Source organism: Onychostoma macrolepis, chromosome 19 (genome assembly GCF_012432095.1).
Source record: "Onychostoma macrolepis isolate SWU-2019 chromosome 19, ASM1243209v1, whole genome shotgun sequence".
Lineage (NCBI taxonomy): Eukaryota > Metazoa > Chordata > Actinopteri > Cypriniformes > Cyprinidae > Onychostoma > Onychostoma macrolepis.
Genome location: NC_081173.1, coordinates 32,166,118 through 32,187,844, shown reverse-complemented (window position 1 = coordinate 32,187,844; position 21,727 = coordinate 32,166,118). Strand labels below are relative to the sequence as shown.

Below are 21,727 nucleotides of genomic sequence, written 5' to 3'. Positions count from 1 at the left end.
TGTACGCGCGCCTCACCACACCCGTGTTCGGAAAGGGTGTCGCGTACGACGTGCCCAACCCTGTAAGATCACGCACCTGCCGTCTCAAAGGGTTAGAGGAGTTATGGAAAGCCTGGAAATGAAAGATAATTTTAATTTTAATGCTTGGGTTGCTGATGAAAAGGTCATGGTAGATATATTTATTATATGTGGCCCTGGAGCACAAAACCAGTCATAAGGGTCAATTTTTTAAATTGAGATTATCGGACAATATTTGTCTGAGATACAACTATTTGAAAATCTGGAATCTGAGGGTGCAAAAAAATCTAAATATTGAGAAAATCACCTTTAAAGTTGTTCAAATGAAGTTCTTAGCAATGCATATTACTAATCAAAAATGAAGTTTTGATATATTTACGGTAGGAAATGTACAAAATATCTTCATGGAACATGATCTTAACTTAATATCCTAATGATTTTTGTCATAACAGAAAAATGTATAATTGTGACCCATACAATGTATTGTTAGCTATTGCTGCAAATATACCTGTGCTGCTTATGACTGCTTTTGTGCTCCAGGGACACATATATTTTTAAAGTCAATATAAAGATATAATCAGTTCATCAGCTAGAAATGGGTGCAATCTCATAAAACATTTTAAAATCCAAAAAAACACCCACATAGAAATCATCCTTTTGGATCCTTTAGGCAACAAAGGAGCATGGGATGTATTTGAGCTTCATCGTCTGCTTACTAGTTAGAAATGTCTTAATAGACAGCCTCTGAGACAGAGCCTGTCGTCTAAATAAAACATTGACATTAAACAGCATTTGAGTGACAGTGTGCTATTTGCATGATGTTTTTAGGTCTTGACTGCTGTTTTGTGGTTGTGTAGTTAATATGTCTTTGTTTTAAACCCCAAACAGCTACATTTCTTTGTCGTCTTGCATTCAGCGTTGATTTGATTTGTGTTTGTTCATTACAGTTATTTCTGGAGCAGAAGAAAATGCTGAAGACGGGGCTGAACATCGCACAGTTCAAACGACACGTTGAAATAATCGAAGAGGAAACTATAGACTATTTCAAACGATGGGGAGACAGTGGAGAGAGAAGTAAGGAGATGGATTCATTCTACATCCATCAGATTTCTCTTTAGAATAACATGCATTGATGAATCGTTCACAAGAGCACAAACATGCATTAAAGGAACAGTTCAGCCAAAAATGAAAATGTGCTCCCCCTCAGACCATTCATGATGTAGATGAGTGTGTTTCTTCATCAGGTTTGTAGAAATGTGTCTCTGCATCAGTGTCTCAGCAATGGATGCTCTGCAGTGAATGGGTGCCGTCAGAATGAGAGTCTGATAAAAGCATCACAATAATCCACAGCACTCCAGTCCATCAGTTAACATCTGGAGAAGACAAAAGCTGAAACACATCCAGCATTAAGACGTTTATGACTAAAATACCATAAGATCATAATCCATAATAACTCTTCCTGCAGTGAAGAAGTGTTCTGGTCTGAATCAGGAGAGAAATCTGCAGATCAAGCAGCGTTTACAAGACAAAACAGCTCTAAACTAATATGTGGCTGCATAGTGTTACGAGCCCCTGCTCTTTCTTTCCTGAGTGCAGATGCTAATTGGATGTGGGCGGAGACTATTACAAACACCTGAGGCCTCTGCCTATTTAAGAGCTGCTGGTGGCACTTCAATGGTGGCTTGCTTTGGGAGCTCTGTTTTTGTGTTTGGTCTTGTTTTTCCTTATTCTCTTTTGTTTAGGATGGTGAGTGACTGCTTGTTTAGTTACCATAGAGTACATAGAAAGCACAGGTAAGTGAGCTGACCCGGAAGCCTTTTGCTGTGTTTGATTTCTGCCTCGGGAGATAGGAAGTTTTCTTTACTCTCGAGTAAGTTGCAGTTTAAATTAGTTAGCTCACCAGTCCTTATTTATGATTTATGTTTAAATACATTTCTTGTTGTTTTCTATTTTTGGTCGTTATTTTACCTGTACTTTTTGCCCTGGTCACAGTGGTATTTGTTGTTTTAGAATGTCTTTCTTATGTTGGTCCCTAAACAGGGTCGTAACATAAATTGGGGGCTCGTCCGGGATATTTTTTATTTTTTTGTAGCATGCTTTGTTGTTTAATGTTTTTGGTTGGACTGCTATTTTTGTAGAAGGCTTTGTAATATTTATGCAATTCTACTTTTGTGTTTTGTAGCTTGCTTTGTAAGTTAAAGGTGCAATAGGTGATTGTCTTCAGAAACACTTTTTTGTTATTCTGGTTGAAAGTCTCTTCACATCCTGATAACAATCATTAAGTTAAGTGATCTAAATGTATTTATATATATATATATATATATATATATATATATTTTCATATATTCATTCTGTGGAAGGCGTAGGACCAAAAAAGTTTGTCCAATCAAAACACTCTGTTTTAATTGTCTTTCCTACCTGCCTGTCAAAGTATGAATTTGCATACCTCTGCGCACCTCTGACAGGATACATCATCAGCGCATCCCCCGGTGGGTTTTGACCATGCGGCAACCTCCCGCTCTCTCTCTTGAAACCAACACGGAAGTGACAAACTGCAATTCATCAACTGGCCGCTGGAGGCTGGCTGCAAAAGGGAGTCCGTCCCATAGACTCCCCATGTTAAAATGCCCAACTTTACAGCAAATAAAAACATGTTTACAGCCTGGTGCAAAAAATGATTTTGGTCTATATAGCTAATTTTGCCCTTCATGACAACTGTGAGGGGTGTGAATTTTTTTTTTTTTATAGCTCATCCGTTTAAATTATATTAAGCCTTAAAGTTATGCATAATTAAGGGGCGTGGCCACTTGAGTGACGGGTGGATTGTCGCTGCTGTCACAGCAACCAGCTCCACCCACATCCCGCCTTTTTGCAGGCGACGCCCATCTCCGCCCACTTTGAGCTTCAAAAATGTTCTTCAGAAACCTACGGGTGACGTCACTAACACTACGTCCGTTTTTTTCTACAATCTATGGTTTTGACCAATTTTTGCCGTTCTTTTTGATGTGAGAGACAACAGGAGACTATGGACTCCTATTTTAGTTATAAACATCTTAATGCTGGATGTGTTTCAGCTTTTGTCTTCTCCAGATGTTAACTGATGGACTGGAGTGCTGTGGATTATTGTGATGTTTTTATCAGACTCTCATTCTGACGGCACCCATTCACTGCAGAGCATCCATTGCTGAGACACTGATGCAGAGACACATTTCTACAAACCTGATGAAGAAACACACTCATCCGAATCTTGGATGAGCACATTTTCAGCAATTAGTCATAGAAGTATTTTAACACCCAGAAAGCATGACTTGATGTGAACAGTGCTGTCTGTGGTTAGATCTGTTCGAGGCGCTGTCCGAGCTGATCATCCTGACGGCGAGCCGCTGTCTTCACGGCTGTGAGATCCGCCAGATGTTAGACGAGAGAGTCGCTCAGCTTTACGCCGATCTGGACGGAGGCTTCACTCACGCCGCCTGGCTGCTTCCCGGATGGCTGCCGCTGCCCAGCTTTAGGTACCACAGCGTCATCACAGAATTAACACGAGGAGAGCCGAGGATTTCACGTGACGCTGTGTCTCTGTGCTTTGTTTTCAGACGGAGGGATCGCGCACATTTAGAGATCAAGAAAATCTTCTACAACGTCATCAAGAAGCGAAGAGAAGCCACAGAGAAAAACGATGATATCCTGCAGACGCTCATAGACGCCACATACAAGTAAGTCACTGATTCTGGGCACAAAATTGGATCATTTAAACACAGTCACAGTTTAAACTTTACAGAGCTGGGTCAGTTTTTCCATTTATAACCTTGGATTTGCAATCAAACTTTTTGCAATCAAGTTTATGCAAGTAAAAAAATGTTCATATTATAAAATAATTATATGTAATAGTTATAATTTATGATATTTATTATAACTATAATTCACATTTTAAAATAATACTTTTAAAATAGATTACATTTGTTTGATTTATAATTTATTGTAAAGAATAAATATAAAACATCTAGTTATTTTTTAGCATACAAAATACTTAAACACAACACTCATGTCCATGTTGCACACATGCACAAACGTGTTTATATGATAAAAGAATTAGTAATGTTTATATATTAAAAAAATAATAATATAATTTATTTTAATATTTATAAAAATGTATAAAGGTAAAAATAATTGATAAATATAACAATATTAATTGTTTTACTATACAAATTACATTTATAATAAAAATATTTAATTTAGAATAATCTTGTGCAATGTTTATATTCATTTATTTTAATATTTATAATAATAATTTAAAATAAAATATATAATCATTAATATAATTGTAATTAATATATAACTATAAATTATCATGCAATTATTATTTAAAAGTTTAATATAAAAACACTCATTTACATGTTGCACACATGCACAAATACTCTCTGCCTTTGAGTTTAGCAAGCTGTTGTTGAGCTATTTTCAGGTTCATCCTAAAATTTGACTGTCCTACTCCGGTCCGGATTGAAATTCAGACTTCAGCTAAATGCTGTACAGATCTGTATATAAAAACATATTAGTTGGAGCATGTGTGCTAAACGTCTATGAAGACAATGCCATCATGCAGTGCATCTGGGAACAAAAGCAAATGATTACATACTAAGATTTGAAGTATACAGTGATGAAGTCAAATCAATGCATGGATGAGTGAGTGGTATTTCCGTGCGCTGCAGGGACGGCCGTCCTCTGAATGATGACGAGATCGCCGGGATGCTGATCGGCCTGCTGTTAGCGGGACAGCACACGTCCTCCACCACCAGCTCATGGCTGGGCTTCTTTCTGGCGCGGGACAGAGCGCTGCAGGAGCGCTGCTACAGCGAACAGAAAACCGTGTGCGGAGAACACCTGCCTCCTCTGCACTACGACCAGGTGACTCATTCAACATCAGCTCATCTAGTGCTGTTAGTTCATCAGTTATCACTAGTACTAGTGCACAGCAAATCTCTAAACTTCAGTGTGTAAGTTGTGCTCTGTGACCGTCATCAAGAATGAATGCCTGCATTATTGTGATGGGTTTTGCATTGGCAATCAGCACTATTTATGCAATTTCAAAGCTGCTGTGCGTCCAAAAACAGTCAAAATCTAAATCACTGTTAAAAATCTGCCCCCTGGAATCATTACTTTTAACTGAAACTAAAATTATAGATGTATAAAAAATAAAGAAATTACTAACTTCAACTAAAACTAAAATGTAAAAATAAACACTGATTCAAAATATTAACAAAAGCTATAATAGTATATTAATGATACGAAAAATACATTTAAGATGTAAATTTGACATTTGACAATTAAAATAAACGGATAGATAAATAAATAAATTACATAAAAACTAAAAAAACTTTACTTTAAACAATATATTTGAATAATGTTATGAATATTTGTCAACTCTTCAGACCACAAGATATTTGACATCCTAAACTTAAAAAAAGATAAAAATAAATCCGTAATAAATCAGTACTTTCATACATTTAATGGCATATGTTTTTATCCAAAGCGACATGCATTGCATTTAAGGCTTCTATTTGATCAGTTCGTGCATTCTCTGGGAATCGAACCCATGACCTTAGTGTTGCCAGCACCATGCTAAAGGAAAAATATTTACTTTTTTTTTTATTCAGAATTTTAAAGCATGCTATTCAAGGAGAGAGATATATATGTGTATATGTTTTTTTGTAATGCACTAAATGTCACATCATTGTTCGCGACACTAAAGAACTGTTTTGGCGTCTGTCGCAGCTTAAGGACTTGAGTTTGCTGGATCGCTGTCTGAAGGAGACGTTAAGACTAAGACCACCAATAATGACCATGATGAGGATGGCCAAGACGCCTCAGGTACTAAAGGGTCTAAATGAAACTCGGCTACGTTACAGATATTAAAGCCATCTGAACACATGTCTGTGTTTGCTCAACAGAAAGTGGGAGAATACACCATCCCTCCGGGGCACCAGGTGTGTGTGTCTCCGACGGTCAACCACCGTCTGCAGGACACCTGGGCAGAGCGGCTGGACTTCAGCCCCGACCGATACCTGCACGACAACCCCGCCGCCGGGAGAAGTTCGCTTACATCCCCTTCGGAGCCGGTGAGTTTGATTCCAATGACGTTTGTTCAGACCTCGTGAAATCAAAACCAGAGTGTTGAGGTCAAAGGTCATTGCACACCGAGTCCGAAATTTTCTCACGTTGAAAAATAAATATGACCTCACGCTGTGTCGATCACGTTTACACACTGCCTCCTAAATATTGATCTGAATCCGATCGGACGAAAGTTTCGATCATAGAAATTAAGTATCAAAATATTAGATGCCTTAAACTTGAATAAATAGTAAACATACATTTTCTAACAGGTAATTTTTTCCCCTGACCTTCTTTTCTCTGTAAATTACTTATTTATGATAAATCTCAATTTAAAAAAATTGACCCTTATGACTGGTTTTGTGCTCCACAAAAGCAGTCTTAAGTCGCTGGGGTATATTTGTAGCAATAGCCAAAAATACACTGTATGGGTCAAAATTATTGATTTTCCTTTTATGCCAAAAATCATTAGGATATTAAGTAAAGATCATGTTCAATGAAGATATTTTGTAATTTTCATGCTGTAAATATATCAAAACTTAATTTTTGATTAGTAATATGCATTGCTAAGAATTCATTTGGACAACTTTTAAAGGCGATTTTCTCAATATTTAGATTTTTTTGCACCCTCAGATTCCAGATTTTCAAATAGTTGTATCTCAGCCAAATATTGTCCGATCCTAACAAACCATACATCAATGGAAACATTTATTCAGATAATGCATAAATCTCAATTTTGAAAAATTGACCCTTATCACTGGTTTTGTGCTCCAGGGTCACATATATTGTTTTAAAAAGTTCCGTTTAAGGTTTGCACGACATGATGTTTCTGGTCTTTATCGGTTGATCTTCGACAGGTCGTCACCGCTGTATTGGAGAAAACTTTGCCTACGTTCAGATTAAAACCATCTGGTCGGCTATGCTGAGGCTGTATGACTTCGAGCTGGTGGATGGACACTTCCCCGCCGTGAACTACACGACCATGATCCACACACCACACAACCCCATCATCAGATACACACGGAGGAAGACACAGTGATGGGAAGCGTTCAGTTTCTGCTGTTCATCATAATTCATGTTCAACTAATACAGCCATCAAGAGCTTCTACAAAGCACAAGTGTTGAGCTGGTTAACATGAATCAGCTTCATTAGTGACTGAATTCATCTGACGTCAAATGAGAGACTCAGATCTTCAAAATTTTGTGCATTTGTTATTTAAAAGATTTTTTATTGTTACCCAAAGTGACCTGTATTGCTCGGATTACCAACAAACCCCGATCCAAGAGTCAAAATCACCCGCCTGTAGCCTTTCTGCTGCTACCAGCAAAGCATGAAAATATTTTCATATGACTGCACAGATTACCCCAAAAACAGTAATGTATGAAAAGTGTTTAACATTAAAATCATTTCATGTAGAAATGGCAGACTGATGTTTTATGTTGTGGTTTTGTCACTGAATGGATTTTAAAGGTACGCTGATGAAGAAAAGCTTTTTATTTGGTTTTAATTGCTTGCTTTAGTTTTCAATTTAGTTACATACCTTATTACATTATTTCATAAATACATATCATATAATTGAACCAATCTGTTACCCTTTGTCCTTTACACACATTTATTAACCAATCTTTAAAACCATATTGAAAGGCAGGACATATGGTATATTCCATAACTTATCGATTGCGTTGACTGACAATTTCTGCCCATCTCTTAAAATGTATTTTAAACTTGATGTAATCACTGAGATCTTGTATTTCTGAAAAACACACATATAGTGCTTTAAAAATGTTTATAATTGCCCACCACCGTATCATCATTTTTTTTTCAATTAACCTTTTCCAATTCTCCATACCAAATATCTCCTTCACTTGACACTCAAACCTTCTGGGCATAAACACAATTTATCTCTTCTTTTCCACGGTGTATCTCTCGGACACAAAGACGAGAACAACTTCTCCTCTTCAAAAAGGCCCGTGTGATTAAACAGTTTTGTACAGCTTGCCAAGCCATATCTTTATGACAATTAAATAAATCATCATTCACATTCCTCCAAACCATAATACATTCTAATTCAATAAGACCTACAGGAGTCATTTTAAACAAAGCTGGGGATAACTTTTCCTCTATTAACTGTCTGTTTAAAGATGTTCTCTTTAATATCGGCAATATTTTATTATACATAACTGGTCTAGTTTCAGCATAAGGAGTATTTTAAGGCTTTCTCTTCTCTCCACTTGTCGGCTACGAAAAACTACTATAATTAGCTACTATTTCTAGATTTCAATACAAGAGAGAGACCCATAGCATCCAGTTTAGCTTGTATATCGGGACCGATAATCTCGATTTTTCTACATACAATTTCAACCTCCCCTGATTAGAGTTGCATAAAAAACGAAATTTTTTTATTCAAGTTAAAATCTATTTTAGAATTGACAGGGTTGCTATCAGCACATTAAAACCTCAAGATTCCACGCTCGATTTTTTTTTTTATTATAATTCTGTCTTTAACCGGATAATTCGGGGAGAGCGCGAACGCAGTCCCCACTATCAGAAATTGTGCAGTTGAGATTCTCACATGTGGAGAATTCATTAAGGTCAGAGAAGCCGGAGTGCAATGGCTAATCCTCGCTTAAGGCGATCCACCTTCCTGATCACGGAGGCGCCCCTGCCAGGTAAGTATGACCGAGAGCGGATCCGATCAGAGACTCACTCCGCCGCACACCGATCACATCGACGGTGAGGAACAAACATCACCGCGCTCTTCACACGCGACTCACCGTCAGCTCGCGGAGACCCGCGTCTCGACCGAATCACGAGTCCGACGAAGCGCGGGAACCAGCTGAGCTTCAGAAAAACACAAACGACGTTCGCGCTGCGCACTAGCGGAAACACGTCACGCGTGACGTCAGCGGCGCGTCTTCATGTTCAGTTTCGCTGCCAGTATTTTCACGGGCTGTGTTCGAAATGGCATACTTGCTTACTGCCCAGTACACAGTGCACACTACCTACTATTTTTTTAAAGAATAGTGTGTGAAACCGTATACAATAAGCAACAAATGTTTCAGAGTAGTATGCTTAATTGTCACGACAAACACAAATATTAATTCAGCACAGCTGTCAAGATTGTTACCTTACAAACAAATGTGCTAACTATTCTTTTTACAAAGGCTTGTTATTAGGCTTCATATTAGTAAAAAATGCTATATTGCCCAATTGAACTCATTTCATAATTGAAGAACTTTACATAGGCTATTGGACTGAACGAGCTGTCTTTAACTGATCTCTCTTTAATGATATTTTTGGCAGTTACACTAATTGGAAAAAGTGATATATTCTAGTTACACCAAGTGCAAATAATAATAAATTCTGTTTACACTAAAATAGCAGCATTTTCTTTAGCAATAGGTGTGTAAATAGTAGTTAGGTGGCAGATATTTATACGTCAGTACTGTAGTACATTATAAAAACGTTTGAGTGTAAATTATCATAAATTTGATTTGATGAAAGCCGCTTTATTGGGACAAAAACCTACCTTCAGCTAAGCACACTGTATTATTAATGAGGCGTTTAATTTCCACTTTCAAATATTTACTTAATTTTATATTGAAAATAAATGCCTTTCTGATCTGGTATGTGATGGGAAAATGAGTTGCACGAGTTCAAAGCACAAATCTCGCGTCTTTTACTCACTGCGCCACTGATACTATAGTAAACACGTGTCTTCTGCAGCGCTGTTTATCACAGCCAGGCGTTGGTGGGCGGAGCTAATTACAGCCTCTGCTAACAAATCGGTCTATTTGTCCTTCGAGTAAATACACTCGTTTCTTTTGCTTGACAGCGGAATTTAATTATGTTTGCTTAATTGAAATATATAAATAAAATATATAAATAAAAGTAATATTCCCTGATAGCACACGTACATCTAGGAGACGTCTATTTGACATCTGCATTTACATCTGCAAGACGTATTTTTTAGAGTGTTTGCTCATCTGCAATACGTCTATAGGACGTCTCCTTTTAGATGTCAAATAGACGTCTATTAGATGTCTTTAAGATGTTTGTAGACAGCAGATGCTTTTCAGATCAACAGCTCTTTAACAGACATCTTGCAGACGTACGTGTGCTGTCTGGGTTATATTACTGCAATATTAATATTATAATTTAACATCTTTGAAACGATGTATAAAGCGCTATAGTGACTCGACTTGATCGCAAAAGTGCCGTAGAGATTAAAGTACAATTTATGTCCTACTAATGATATTGTTTTTAGATGCACAGCGATAGTTTGTAGTTTACATGTATACGTACAAGTGTAACATTTATAACTATTCCCCGCCTCCAGTTCACTCACACGTTTGAAGGTGAAGCGTCACATGGAGCGCGTTGCTTTCTGGGAAACAGTATCTCATGCAGCGTCTTCAGATGCATACATCAAATTTCAGCAAATGTAGCAGGTAATCCGGGAATTTCATGCATACAGAAAATTCACATACTATTCACAGTATTGACGCAGCATACTGCAATAAAGCAGGAGTTGTATGATAGTATGCCATTTGAAACACAGCTTCTGTACTGATTTCAGTGTACTTGAGTTATATTTAGCAGATTCTGGCAAATATAGTAGGTCATCCGGGTATTCCATGCATAAAGAAAATTTGCATACTATGTGCAGCATACATACTGGATGCTGCAGAAATAGTAAGAGTAGTATGATAGTATGGCATTTCGAACACAGCCACGGTTAATATCATCCACTTTTCGCCATTATTTACTTTCTATCGACTTGGAAGGAAAGTAGCACGCACGTTGATCTGTTCACAACCAAGCCTATATGTGACCCTGGACCACAAATCCAAATCCTTTCCATTGATGTATGGTTTGTTATTATAGGACAATATTTGAAAATCTAAATATTGAGAAAATAACCTTTAAAGTTGTCCAAATTAAGTTCTTAGCAATGCATATTACTAATCAAAAATTAAGTTTTGATATATTTACAGCATGAAAATTACAAAATATCTTCATTGAACATGATCTTTACTTACTATCCTAATGATTTTTGGCATAAAATAAAAATTGATCATTTTGACCCACACAATGTATAGCTGGCTATTGCTACAAATATACCGGTGCGCTACTTATGACTGCTTTTGTGCTCCAGGGACACATATTGTTGTTGCACATGAAACATAACGAGGATAACATTAAATAAATATATTTCAGTAGGTTAGATTGATTAATCACCACGCAAACCCCTTTATTTAAACCTTTCCACTGAGCCGTCATTCTCGCATATCCGCCATTTTTGTAGTTTTTTCAACACTTTTTATTCGTGTTTGTAGTTCTGATCGAACACGCAATATTAGAGTGCGCGAGGATCTGCACTTCTTCTGCCTCGTTCAGACTGTCAGCCCAAATCCGATTTTTGTGCAAATCCGATCATATTTAAATAGTCTGAACGGCAACAAACTACATGAAATCCGATTTGTGCAAATCCGTTTCGAGCTACATTCGTATGTGGTTTGGAATCCTATTCAAATCGCATTTCTGGAAATCCGTTTCACTCTGAACGGTCAGATCGGATTTAGCGTAGCTTTTTCACGTCCTCACACCACGTAAAACGTAAACACATCAGACGTTTTTTGCAGAAAACATGCTGAACATCTTTGCAGAAACAAGCTTGTGTTGTTGCGAAGTGCAAGTCAAGCGGAAAAAAACAATATACTGCTAGTATACATACCTCTTTGTGTTTTGAAAGTAGCGGAGACAGCAGCAAGGAATAAAGCCACACATTCAAGCTTCCTGCGTTTCTGCCGCTGCCTCACACGACAAAAAATAGTACAGCGCAACCGCGACGATAAGATAATAATCAATAATCTGTATTGCAAACTGTATCGCTGTTACTGTCGTTTTTAGCGTAGTCATAACAACCAACGGCATTACCATAGAAACCAGTGCACATTCAGTAAAAACGAAAGAGTGCTTATGGACACAAAAATCGGATATGAACATTTACATTTACATTTAGTCATTTTGCAGACGCTTTTATCCAAAGCGACTTACAATTTGGGGAACACATGAAGCGATTCATCTTGAAGAGGCAATTCGACAAAGGAAGTGCTTGTAACACCAAGTCTCAGGCATTGTTTAAATAAGTACAAGCTAGCAAGGGAAGGAATAAGTAAGGAGAAAGATTTTTTTTTTTTTTTTTTTATGTGTAGGTTGAAGTCAAGTAGTGTCGAAAGAGATGAGTTTTCAGCTGTTGCTTGAAGATTGACAGGGATCCAGTACTCCGAATATGGGTGGGAAGATCATTCCACCAGCCAGGAATGGTGAACGAGAATGTTCTGGAGAGTGATTTTGAGCCTCTCTGTGATGGTACCACGAGGCGTCGCTCACTAGCAGATCTCAGATTTCTGGAGGGGATGTAGATTCTTAATAGTGAGTGCATGTAGGCGGGTGCTGAGCCTGTGGTTGTTCTATGAGCAAGCATCAGTGTCTTGAACTTGATGCGAGCTGCGATTGGTAGCCAATGCAATGAGATAAAGAGAGGTGTAACATGGGCTCTTTTGGGTTCCTTGAAGACCAGTCGTGCCGCATTCTGAATCATTTGTAGAGGTTTGACTGTGTTTGATGGAAGTCCAGCCAGAAGAGCATTGCAGTAGTCCAGCCTAGAAATGACAAGGGCCTGGACAAGAAGTTGTGCAGCATGCTCCGTCAGAAAGGGCCTGATCTTTCTGATGTTGTGTAGTGCAAACCTGCAAGATCGAGCAGTCTTTGCAATGTGGTCTTTGAAGGTCAGCTGGTCATCAAAGATTACACCAAGATTTCTGACCGAAGTTGATGGGGTAATTGTTGATGAACCTAACTGGATCGTGATGTCATGCTGTAGAGTTGGAGCGGCAGGAAAGACAAGAAGCTCAGTCTTTGCCAGGTTGAGCTGGAGGTGATGTTCTTTCATCCATGCCGAGATGTCTGACAGGCAACCTGAGATCCGTGCAGCTACCGTTGGGTCATCTGGTTGAAAAGAGAGATAGAGCTGTGTGTCATCAGCATAGCAGTGGTAGGAGAATCCATGTGCCTGTATGATGGGACCCAGTGATGTAGTGTATGTGGAGAAGAGGAGGGTCCAAGAACCGATCCCTGAGGAACCCCAGTGACCAGTGTATGTGCTTTGGATACCTCCTCCCAGGCCACCCTGAAAGACCTACCAGTGAGATAGGATTCAAAGCAGCTAAGTGTAATTCCAGCGATGCCCAGTGATGAGAGAGTGGAGAGGAGTATCTGATGATTGACAGTGTCAAACGCGGCAGATAGATCCAGCAGAATGAGGACTGATGATTTGGAATGGGCTTTTGCACTGCAGGGCTTCAGTGACCGAGAGAAGCGCAGTCTCAGTTGAATGGCCACTCCTGAAACCTGACTGTTTAGCGTCCAGTTTGTTGTTCTGTGAAAGAAACAATGAGACCTGGTTGAAGACAACACGTTCAAGTGTTTTCGCTATGAATGGAAGGAGAGAGACAGGTCTATAGTTTTCTATAAGAGAAGTGTTTAATGTAGGTTTTTGAGCAGTGGGGTTACCGAGCCTGCTTGAACGCAGTGGGGAAGATGCCTGTGAGGAGGGATGTGTTGATGATGTGTGTGAGTGTCGGTAAGAGCGTGGGAGAGATTGCTTGCAGAAGGTGCGAGGGATTGGGTCAAGAGGACATGTTGTAGGATGGTTGGAGAGGAGAAGTTTGATACTTCAGCCTCCGTCAGGGGACAGAAGGAGAAAATGGGAGTTTTAGCAGTGGATGTGGTTGGTTGGGGGTCCTGTGTGCGTGGAGATGAGAACTGATCACTGATCGATCTAGTTTTGTCTGTGAAAAAAGTAGCAAAGTCATCAGCTGTAATAGAAGTGGTGGGAGGTGGTGGAGGGGACAGAGGAGAGAATTAAATGTTCTGAAGAGATTACGCATGTCTGGAGCGCTGTTGATCTTGTTGTGGAAATGTGAGGATTTGGCAGTGTGGACATCAGCAGAGAAAGATGAGAGCAGAGACTGATAGGTTGACTGATCGTTGTTTGATTTGTGCCATTTTCTCTCTGCCGCTCTGAGTTTAGTCCGATGTTCACGAAGAACATCAGATAACCAGGGGTTAGAAGAGGCAGCCCGGGCTGACCTAGAGGAGAGAGGACAAATGTCGTCTAGACAAGAAGTTAAGGTAGAGCATAAAGTTTCAGTAGCTGCGTTTACATCCAGAGATGAGAAATGGGTAGGTGAGGGAAGAGAGGAGGATACTACAGAGGAAAGATGGGAAGGAGAAAGGGAGCGCAGGTTTCGTCTAAAAGTAACTGGTCAAGTCAAGTCACCTTTATTTATATAGCGCTTTTACAATACAGATTGTGTCAAAGCACTTAACAGTATCAAATTGGAGGGGGGTTGGTGGCACACGGGTAGCAAATTGTAGTGTAACTGTAATGAAGAAATGGTCCGAGATATGTAGCGGTTGTACCAGAATGTTATCTGCAGTACAATTGCGTGTGTAAATTAAGTCAAGTTGGTTGCCTGATTTGTGCGTGCTAGTAGTGGTAAGGCGTTTGAGATCAAATGAAGCTAGGAGTGAGTGGAAGTCTGTAGCATAAGGCTTGTCTAGATGAATGTTGAAATCACCAAAGACTAAGAGTCCAGCTCCTCTAGGAAGGTGGCTAGAATTTGTCCAGGGGGACGGTAGATTACCACAATCTGGAGTTTTATCGGAGCTGATACAGTAATGGCATGACATTCAAATGAGTTGTAATTGCAAAGGGTAGAGTGGGTTGAGTATTTCCAATTGTGTGAAACGAGCAGGCCAGTACCCCCACCCCGACCAACTTGACGCGAAGTATGAGAGAAAGAGTATTAGTAGAGAGAGCAGCTGGGGTTGCTGAGTCTTCTGGACGAATCCAGGTCTCAGTCAAGCCCAAGATGCTGAGAGTGGATTTTAAAGAAAAGGCAGAAATGAAGTCAGCTTTGTTGACGGCTGACTGACAATTCCAGAGACCCACAGAGAAAGCCAGAGGTGTAGTGGAAGATGTAGAGATAGGGCGTAGGTTAGCAGTATTACGTTGCCGTCTGCGAGTGATGTTAGAGCGTGGCTGAGAGAGAACCGGAATGTTTTGGAGACACATGATAGAAGTAGAAGGAAAGAGGATAGGAAAGCAGAGTGAGGAAGGAAAAAAAGATACTTAAGTGTGTAGCTCGGTGTCGTTGCTCGGTGCAAGTCGCACAGGAAAAAGTCGCAGGTCTTTACACTCCTCGGTCTTCACACGAGGAGGCTGAACACGACGGCTGAACCTCAAACAAATACACAGTCTAGAGTGAAAAAAAGCTGTGGTCGCTTTTAATTAGCACAACCACCAGCCAATCGCAGGGCAATGGCTCAAATCGAAACTAACACTTCGCACTTAAGTGCAGGAAAGGAGTTTCAGCTAAAGGGCAGTTATTATAATGATCAGTAAGTGCAATCAAAAATATAAACCACAACGAAAAAGCAGAATAGAAATAGGTAGGAAACGAACTATTCTTTCCTAGCAGCAAGTAATTAATTTAAACAACAGAGCTAAGAATGAGTATTAAAACACTTACGCACTGCCGTCTGTCTCTTCTGGTGACTAATCATTGACCGGTCCGACGGGCACGACTGACCTATCAGTCTCTGCTCTCATCTTTCTCTGCTGATGTCCACACTGCCAACAGTTGCGATATGCTGTGTGGACAGTCAGTTATTCAAATCCGGATGTGCACAAAATCGAGGCTTTCAGAAAAAAGGGAAAAAAATGCCTTTATACTAGAGGTACAACTCTAACAAAATCCAAATTTTAAAAACTTTTCCATATTATAATTTTTTTAAATTGGTCTTTCAACTTGGCATACGAGACAATGCACATTGACAATTGAATTATATTGCACCTTCAGCTCATTTCACAGCGCTGTTTCACGGCCAGCACAGATGATGCATTAAAGTGTACAAATAACCTTGATACTAAACGTATTGCCCTTATGGAATCCAAATTATGAGCAATTATCACTGTACCAGTTTTGTGTAATTGATCTTTGAATTTGGCATTTGGGACAATGCACACAGCCATATTGCGCCATTTCACAGCGCTGTTTCTCATCCACTAAAGAGCATGCTTTAAAGTGGACAAAAGATCTTGATACTAGAGGTACTGCTCTAACAAAATCCAAATTGAGAGCACTTTTCAATTTTCCAATTTTTTTCTAATTGGCCTTTGAACCTGTCATGCAGCACAACGCAAACAGCCATATTGCAGCATCAGCACAATTCACAGTGCTGTTTCTACACTTTAAAACAGACATAAGATCTTCATAATAGACATGCTGCTTTAACAAACCACACATTTTTAGCACTTTCCAATTTTCAACTTTTTTTATTGGCTTTTGAACTTGGTGTAATATGGAAGAGTGTGCATTGTCCAACATGCCATGAGCTCTGTTTCTCGGGCATCACAGATTGTTTAAGTGGACAAAAGTCTTCCATAATAGCTGTACTGCTCTAACAAAATTCAAATTTTGAGCCAATTTATATAACTTGGCACGTGGGACAGCTTATACTCAGCCATATTCGCATCATCAACGCTCCATGCAATTTCTCAGGGACAGCTGTTACAATATCGCTACGAATACACTGATTACATAACAAAAACAATTAATAAATAACGGTCCGTAGAGAATATTGCAAACCTTCATTCTATTTTAAACCATTCATATTTCCCCAAAAGGGGATACACCGTTCCTGGAGGTACTGCAATACCAGGTCGATGCGTGGAGTGGACGGAGCAAGCCCCTATTCCATCTCCCTGCTCCAAAAATCAATTTAATATATGGTCCCCGGGTAGGGGACGTATCAGATATTAAACTGATAAGAACAGATACTACACTTGATCTTAGCCAAAAGGCCGAGAAGCGATACCCACAAACTCTCAGCGCTGACGGAGTCGTTCCGCGCGCTACACATCTCAGCGACGGTGACACTTACACACACTTCAAACTACACACACACACACTCCAGAACCAACCACACACTCACAGACCGACGAAACTCCGAGAAGACCAACACAGACTCCGAGATTCTCACTCATAAGACACTGAAAACCTCCTCAAGACACGCGGATTCTTCTACTTCCGGTTCGCTGCGTTCCCATCGTCCAATCAAACACGAGAATACTGTTAGAGGATAATAAAACCGGTTTAAGACTCTTAATAGTTTCTATTAATCATAAAATAAAAACCATTTAACAATTAACTCTTTGTACCAGAGTTTAGACAAGATTGAGAAAGTAAACAATGAAAAATGAAGCTTTTCACAGGCTAGAAGCGCCTCGTGTGGTTAAAGACGGAACTGCACGCTCACAGGGTTATAAAACAACAGCTGGTGCTCTCAGGACACACCTGAAATACAATTATAGAAACACGAACAGACATCCACTTTAAACAATTAGACTTGCTTCTTATAAAGCCTCTGGACCTCCACTAGAACGCGCCGCCAGCTGTGACCAATCACAAGCCGCCACGCAACGCCAGTGGGCGTGTCTACCCGTTTGAAATACGCAAAGATTAAAATGGAAACCGATTCTAATGAATCCACAAACCATAATAAAACTCATCCCATCACACTAGTATTTAAATAATGAAAACGTTCTCAACGTATCGACTTCATATTTAAATATATAGGTTTGGTCGACTATCAATAAAAAAAAAATGCAATCAAAATACAAAAAAAAGATGAAAAGTTGGTGAAGATACTCACGAGTCTTGTAACGTAAACTCCACCGGAAGACGTTCTCACCGAATCCTTTAGGCGTTTTCTTTGCTTTTGTCCTCAGTTAACATGGGTGAGCCCAGATGGGCTGATGATGGGCTCCATACAGGGCCCATACGGGTTAACCAGGTAGCTCCCATTTGGTGCCTGCATGGGTTAGTGATGGGACCCAGCCAGGTCTCATGTAGGTCTCTTAGGGTCACAACAAGTATACACATGGGCTAACATTTGTGTCTTTGGGTTACCTTATTTTACAGTACACCCCTAAACACAAACAATACATCAAATCCACTAAAATGCTAAAGGTATTCAATAAACAGAAACCAGTAGTTCATGCTTTTAAGCAAAGTTTATTTGGAATAATTTAAACATTACTATTATAACTTGTACATTTACAACTTTATAAAACAAGTATAAAAAAAAGTTAATTTTAAGCTCCTGAAAATAAAATAAATAAATAAATAAAAATCTTCATAACTTGTATTCTGCACGCTTTAAACAAGGTTTCATTGGAATAACTTGAACATGACCATTATAACTTGTGTATTTACAACTTTATAAAACATAAGCATCTTAAAAGTTAAAGTGAAGCTCCTGCCAAACATTATTTGGAATAACTTGTATCATTTGTATACGCATATCTGAAAACCCTAAAATACATTATTTCACAAACAAACAAGGCAACCGTGCAGCTCCTCACTCCTCTGTCCTCGCTCTCCCTTTGAAAAGACAACAATTAATCAACCACTGTGCCACTTTTCCAGTTAAAACAGACGACTCTTGTCTTTTTAAAGATTGTATTTCCATTTAATAATCACGAATATCTTCAGACTTACCTATCTTGCTCTCTACTACGAGACTTCCTGTAAAGCACTAAAGTTAGATTAAATTCCATATTTAAGCCCTTGCGATAAATAAGCAGTCATCTTCATTTTTACATTTTTTCAGGATGTACAATAATGGTATCGGATATAATATTCTATCATAAATGATTTCTGTGTAAACAAGGGCACAGGGCAACATTTAAAGGCATAGTTCACAAAAATGTTATGCGTCTCATCATTTAATCACAAATGTCAAAATATGTCCATCTGAAATTTTCTTTTAAAAAAATTATCATTTTTATCAGGCATCATTCAATTCATTGCAATTACAGTGAAATAACTGAACATAAACATAAGAGCCTGAAAATTTCAGATGGTTTTTGCATCTAATGTCTTCATTTGTTCTTATTTTATCATCACTTCACTTGTATTAGTGTACTTGTCTTTAATAAAGTTTGAATGTTATTTATTATAAACTCTTTTTGTGATCGCTTCACCACAAATGAACAGTTACTTATCACTAAAATAAGCAGTACACCTGGTTCATGAAATGCAACGTAGTACTTAAAGCTGCTCATGGCCAGATACTGACTGCTGCTTTTGATATTGATCACATATTAATACATTTGATGGAAACAGTTGAAAGTGAGAGGATGTCTATGGTTTATATGCAGTATTGGTCAAAGTCACACTATACATTACTATTAGTATTAGATTTATTACTATTAGACACATTACTATTTTTTATGTTTTTAAAAGACGTCTCTTATGCTCATCAAGCCTCCATTTTATTTGATCAAAAATACAGACAAAAACAGTAATATTGTGAAATATTATTACATTTTATTTCTGTGATGCAAAGCTGAATTTCCATCAGCCTTTACTCGTCTAGTCACATGATCCTTCAGAGATCATTCTTATGTGCAGATTTGATATTTGGTTATTGTCAGTGTTGGAAAAAATTGTGCTGCTTAATATTTTTCTGGAACCTGTGATGCTTTATACAGAATTGATTGATTGAATCCTGGCAGATATATTTTCAAAATATAGAAATCTTTCCTAACAGTATGTCCTTACTATCACTTTTTTAATCAATTTAAAATCCTTGCTGAATACATGTATTAATATTCCTTCAAAAAATAAACAAATAAAAAATACTGACCCCAAACTTTTGAACAGTAGTAGCATGTTGTTACAAAATATTTCTATTTTAAATAAATGCTGTTCTTTTATTCTTCAAAGAATCCTAAAATTATCACAGGTTATAAAAAATATTAAGCAGCACAATTGTTTCCAACACCGATAATAAGCATATTAGAATGATTTCTGAAGGATCATGTGACACTGATAACTGATATGCTGTAAATTCAGATTTGATCACAGAAATAAATTATATTTTAAAGCACATTCAAATACAAAACCATTATTTTAAATTGTAATAATATTTCAAAATATGACTCTTTTTGTCTGTATTTTTGACCTGTACATATAACTGTCTATTGTTATATACCTGTACATGCAATTGTCAATTTGTATATTGTAATTCCTTAATTCCTTGTAGTGATTCGTTTATTAGCATTCATATAGCGTTGTAATATACATGCATGTTCTGTAAAGCTGCAGTGAAACTATATGTATTGTGAAAAGCGCTATTTAGGGTATTCCAATCACCGTTTATTTATTAAATAACTTAAATATTACGCGCTTGTTTTGAGAGACCTGGGATTTAAAAATGGCGCTACCGGAAATGCTTCAGGGCCAGACATGCGCAGTAGAGTTCCAACGCCTTTGTTATTGTTTACGTCTTTGATTTGTAATAACACCCGAATGCAAACTGTTGCAGATTTATATAAGGCAGAAACTCCTGTTTGCGTGATAAATATTAAATATTGTTGTACTATTATTGTATTTTATGTATTGTTAACAGTACAACAGCCTTGTTTACGGTTCAAATGGAGATCTGTCCCAGGCTACCGTTAGCTTCTCTGCTAAAAGCCATTTCACATCGTCGTAATCTTCCTGTATCGTGAGCACACAGCCCGCTGCCAAACTCTGCAGTTTCAGCTTTTTTAGTGTTTTTTTTTAGTTTTAAAGGGCGTAGGGAACATCAATACAGCATTATCGTTTAACGTTAGACATTGGCGCCAGAAATAAGAGGAAAAATACGGCGCGCGATCTGAGTACGAGGTCTAAATTCTAACGTGACAAAAGCTAAACTATGTTTCGGTTAACATTATGGTTTGTAAACAATGTAATTACATGCTCTACATTTTCAGTTTTAAAATTGTAATTCTTACCTTGGTTACACTGACGGCAAACGTCCTCTCCCGAGAATTACAGCAGAGCAGTCAGAGAGCAGTAATGGCGTCGGCGCGATGCAGCGCGTGGGGGATGGGAGTTGCTGAATGAAATCTCGCGGGATCCACGCTGCATGCAGATCGAGGCAGGGCTGCATCTCGCGGTAGTTTGATGTCGTGGGGGATGGGATCTCGAGTTGAAGTGGCTGCATTTTTTTTTTTTTTTTGTGGCTAAATGTCAGTGGAAAATTGGGTAGAATGAGTGCTGGAATCATAGACTGTAATAAAAAAAAAAAGGAGGGGAATTTTTTTGATTTTTATTAAAGTAATCCAAGTGTCAAAACAACAACAAAAATAATTTTAAAGACACATATGTGCATATATATACACACATGTAATCACCCCACGGGATTAATTATGTTTGCAATTGTATATTTGATAAAATAAATATATATATACAAATATTTGGCATAAAAGAAAAATGTATAATTGTGACCCATACAATGTATTGTTGGCTATTGCTGCAAATATAGCTGTGCTGCTTATGACTGCTTTTGTGCTGCAGGCTCACAAATATGGACCATTTTTAGTCCACAGTCATGCATAAATGATTACTACATACAGTATCATACTCAAAAAAAAAAAACGAAGCAGGATACAGAAAAAGAGAACAGAGTCAAAGG

At 38.3% G+C, this 21,727-nt stretch overlaps 1 protein-coding gene and 2 non-coding genes across 3 annotated transcripts in view; 1 reads left to right on the top strand and 2 right to left on the bottom strand.

Annotated features, from left to right (window-relative positions):
• LOC131525479 (lanosterol 14-alpha demethylase) overlaps positions 1-9,266 on the top strand; it is a 13,766-nt gene extending 4,500 nt beyond the window's left edge. Inside the window, 9 exon segments of the mRNA XM_058753138.1 lie at positions 1-62; positions 966-1,092; positions 3,356-3,530; positions 3,612-3,731; positions 4,725-4,920; positions 5,788-5,883; positions 5,964-6,099; positions 6,102-6,131; positions 6,981-9,266. The exon segment at positions 1-62 is cut by the window's left edge and continues 115 nt beyond it. Of these exon segments, the coding sequence (XP_058609121.1) occupies positions 1-62; positions 966-1,092; positions 3,356-3,530; positions 3,612-3,731; positions 4,725-4,920; positions 5,788-5,883; positions 5,964-6,099; positions 6,102-6,131; positions 6,981-7,162 (1,124 nt within the window). The 3' untranslated portion in view covers positions 7,163-9,266.
• Positions 8,639-8,801, bottom strand: LOC131526465 (U1 spliceosomal RNA). Its single transcript, XR_009267457.1, has one exon. It is a non-coding gene; the product is annotated as a U1 spliceosomal RNA (small nuclear RNA).
• A 7,615-nt stretch (positions 9,267-16,881) lies between the features above and the next one.
• LOC131526467 (U2 spliceosomal RNA) lies at positions 16,882-17,072 on the bottom strand. Its single transcript, XR_009267459.1, has one exon. It is a non-coding gene; the product is annotated as a U2 spliceosomal RNA (small nuclear RNA).
• Between the last annotated feature and the right edge of the window lie 4,655 nt (positions 17,073-21,727).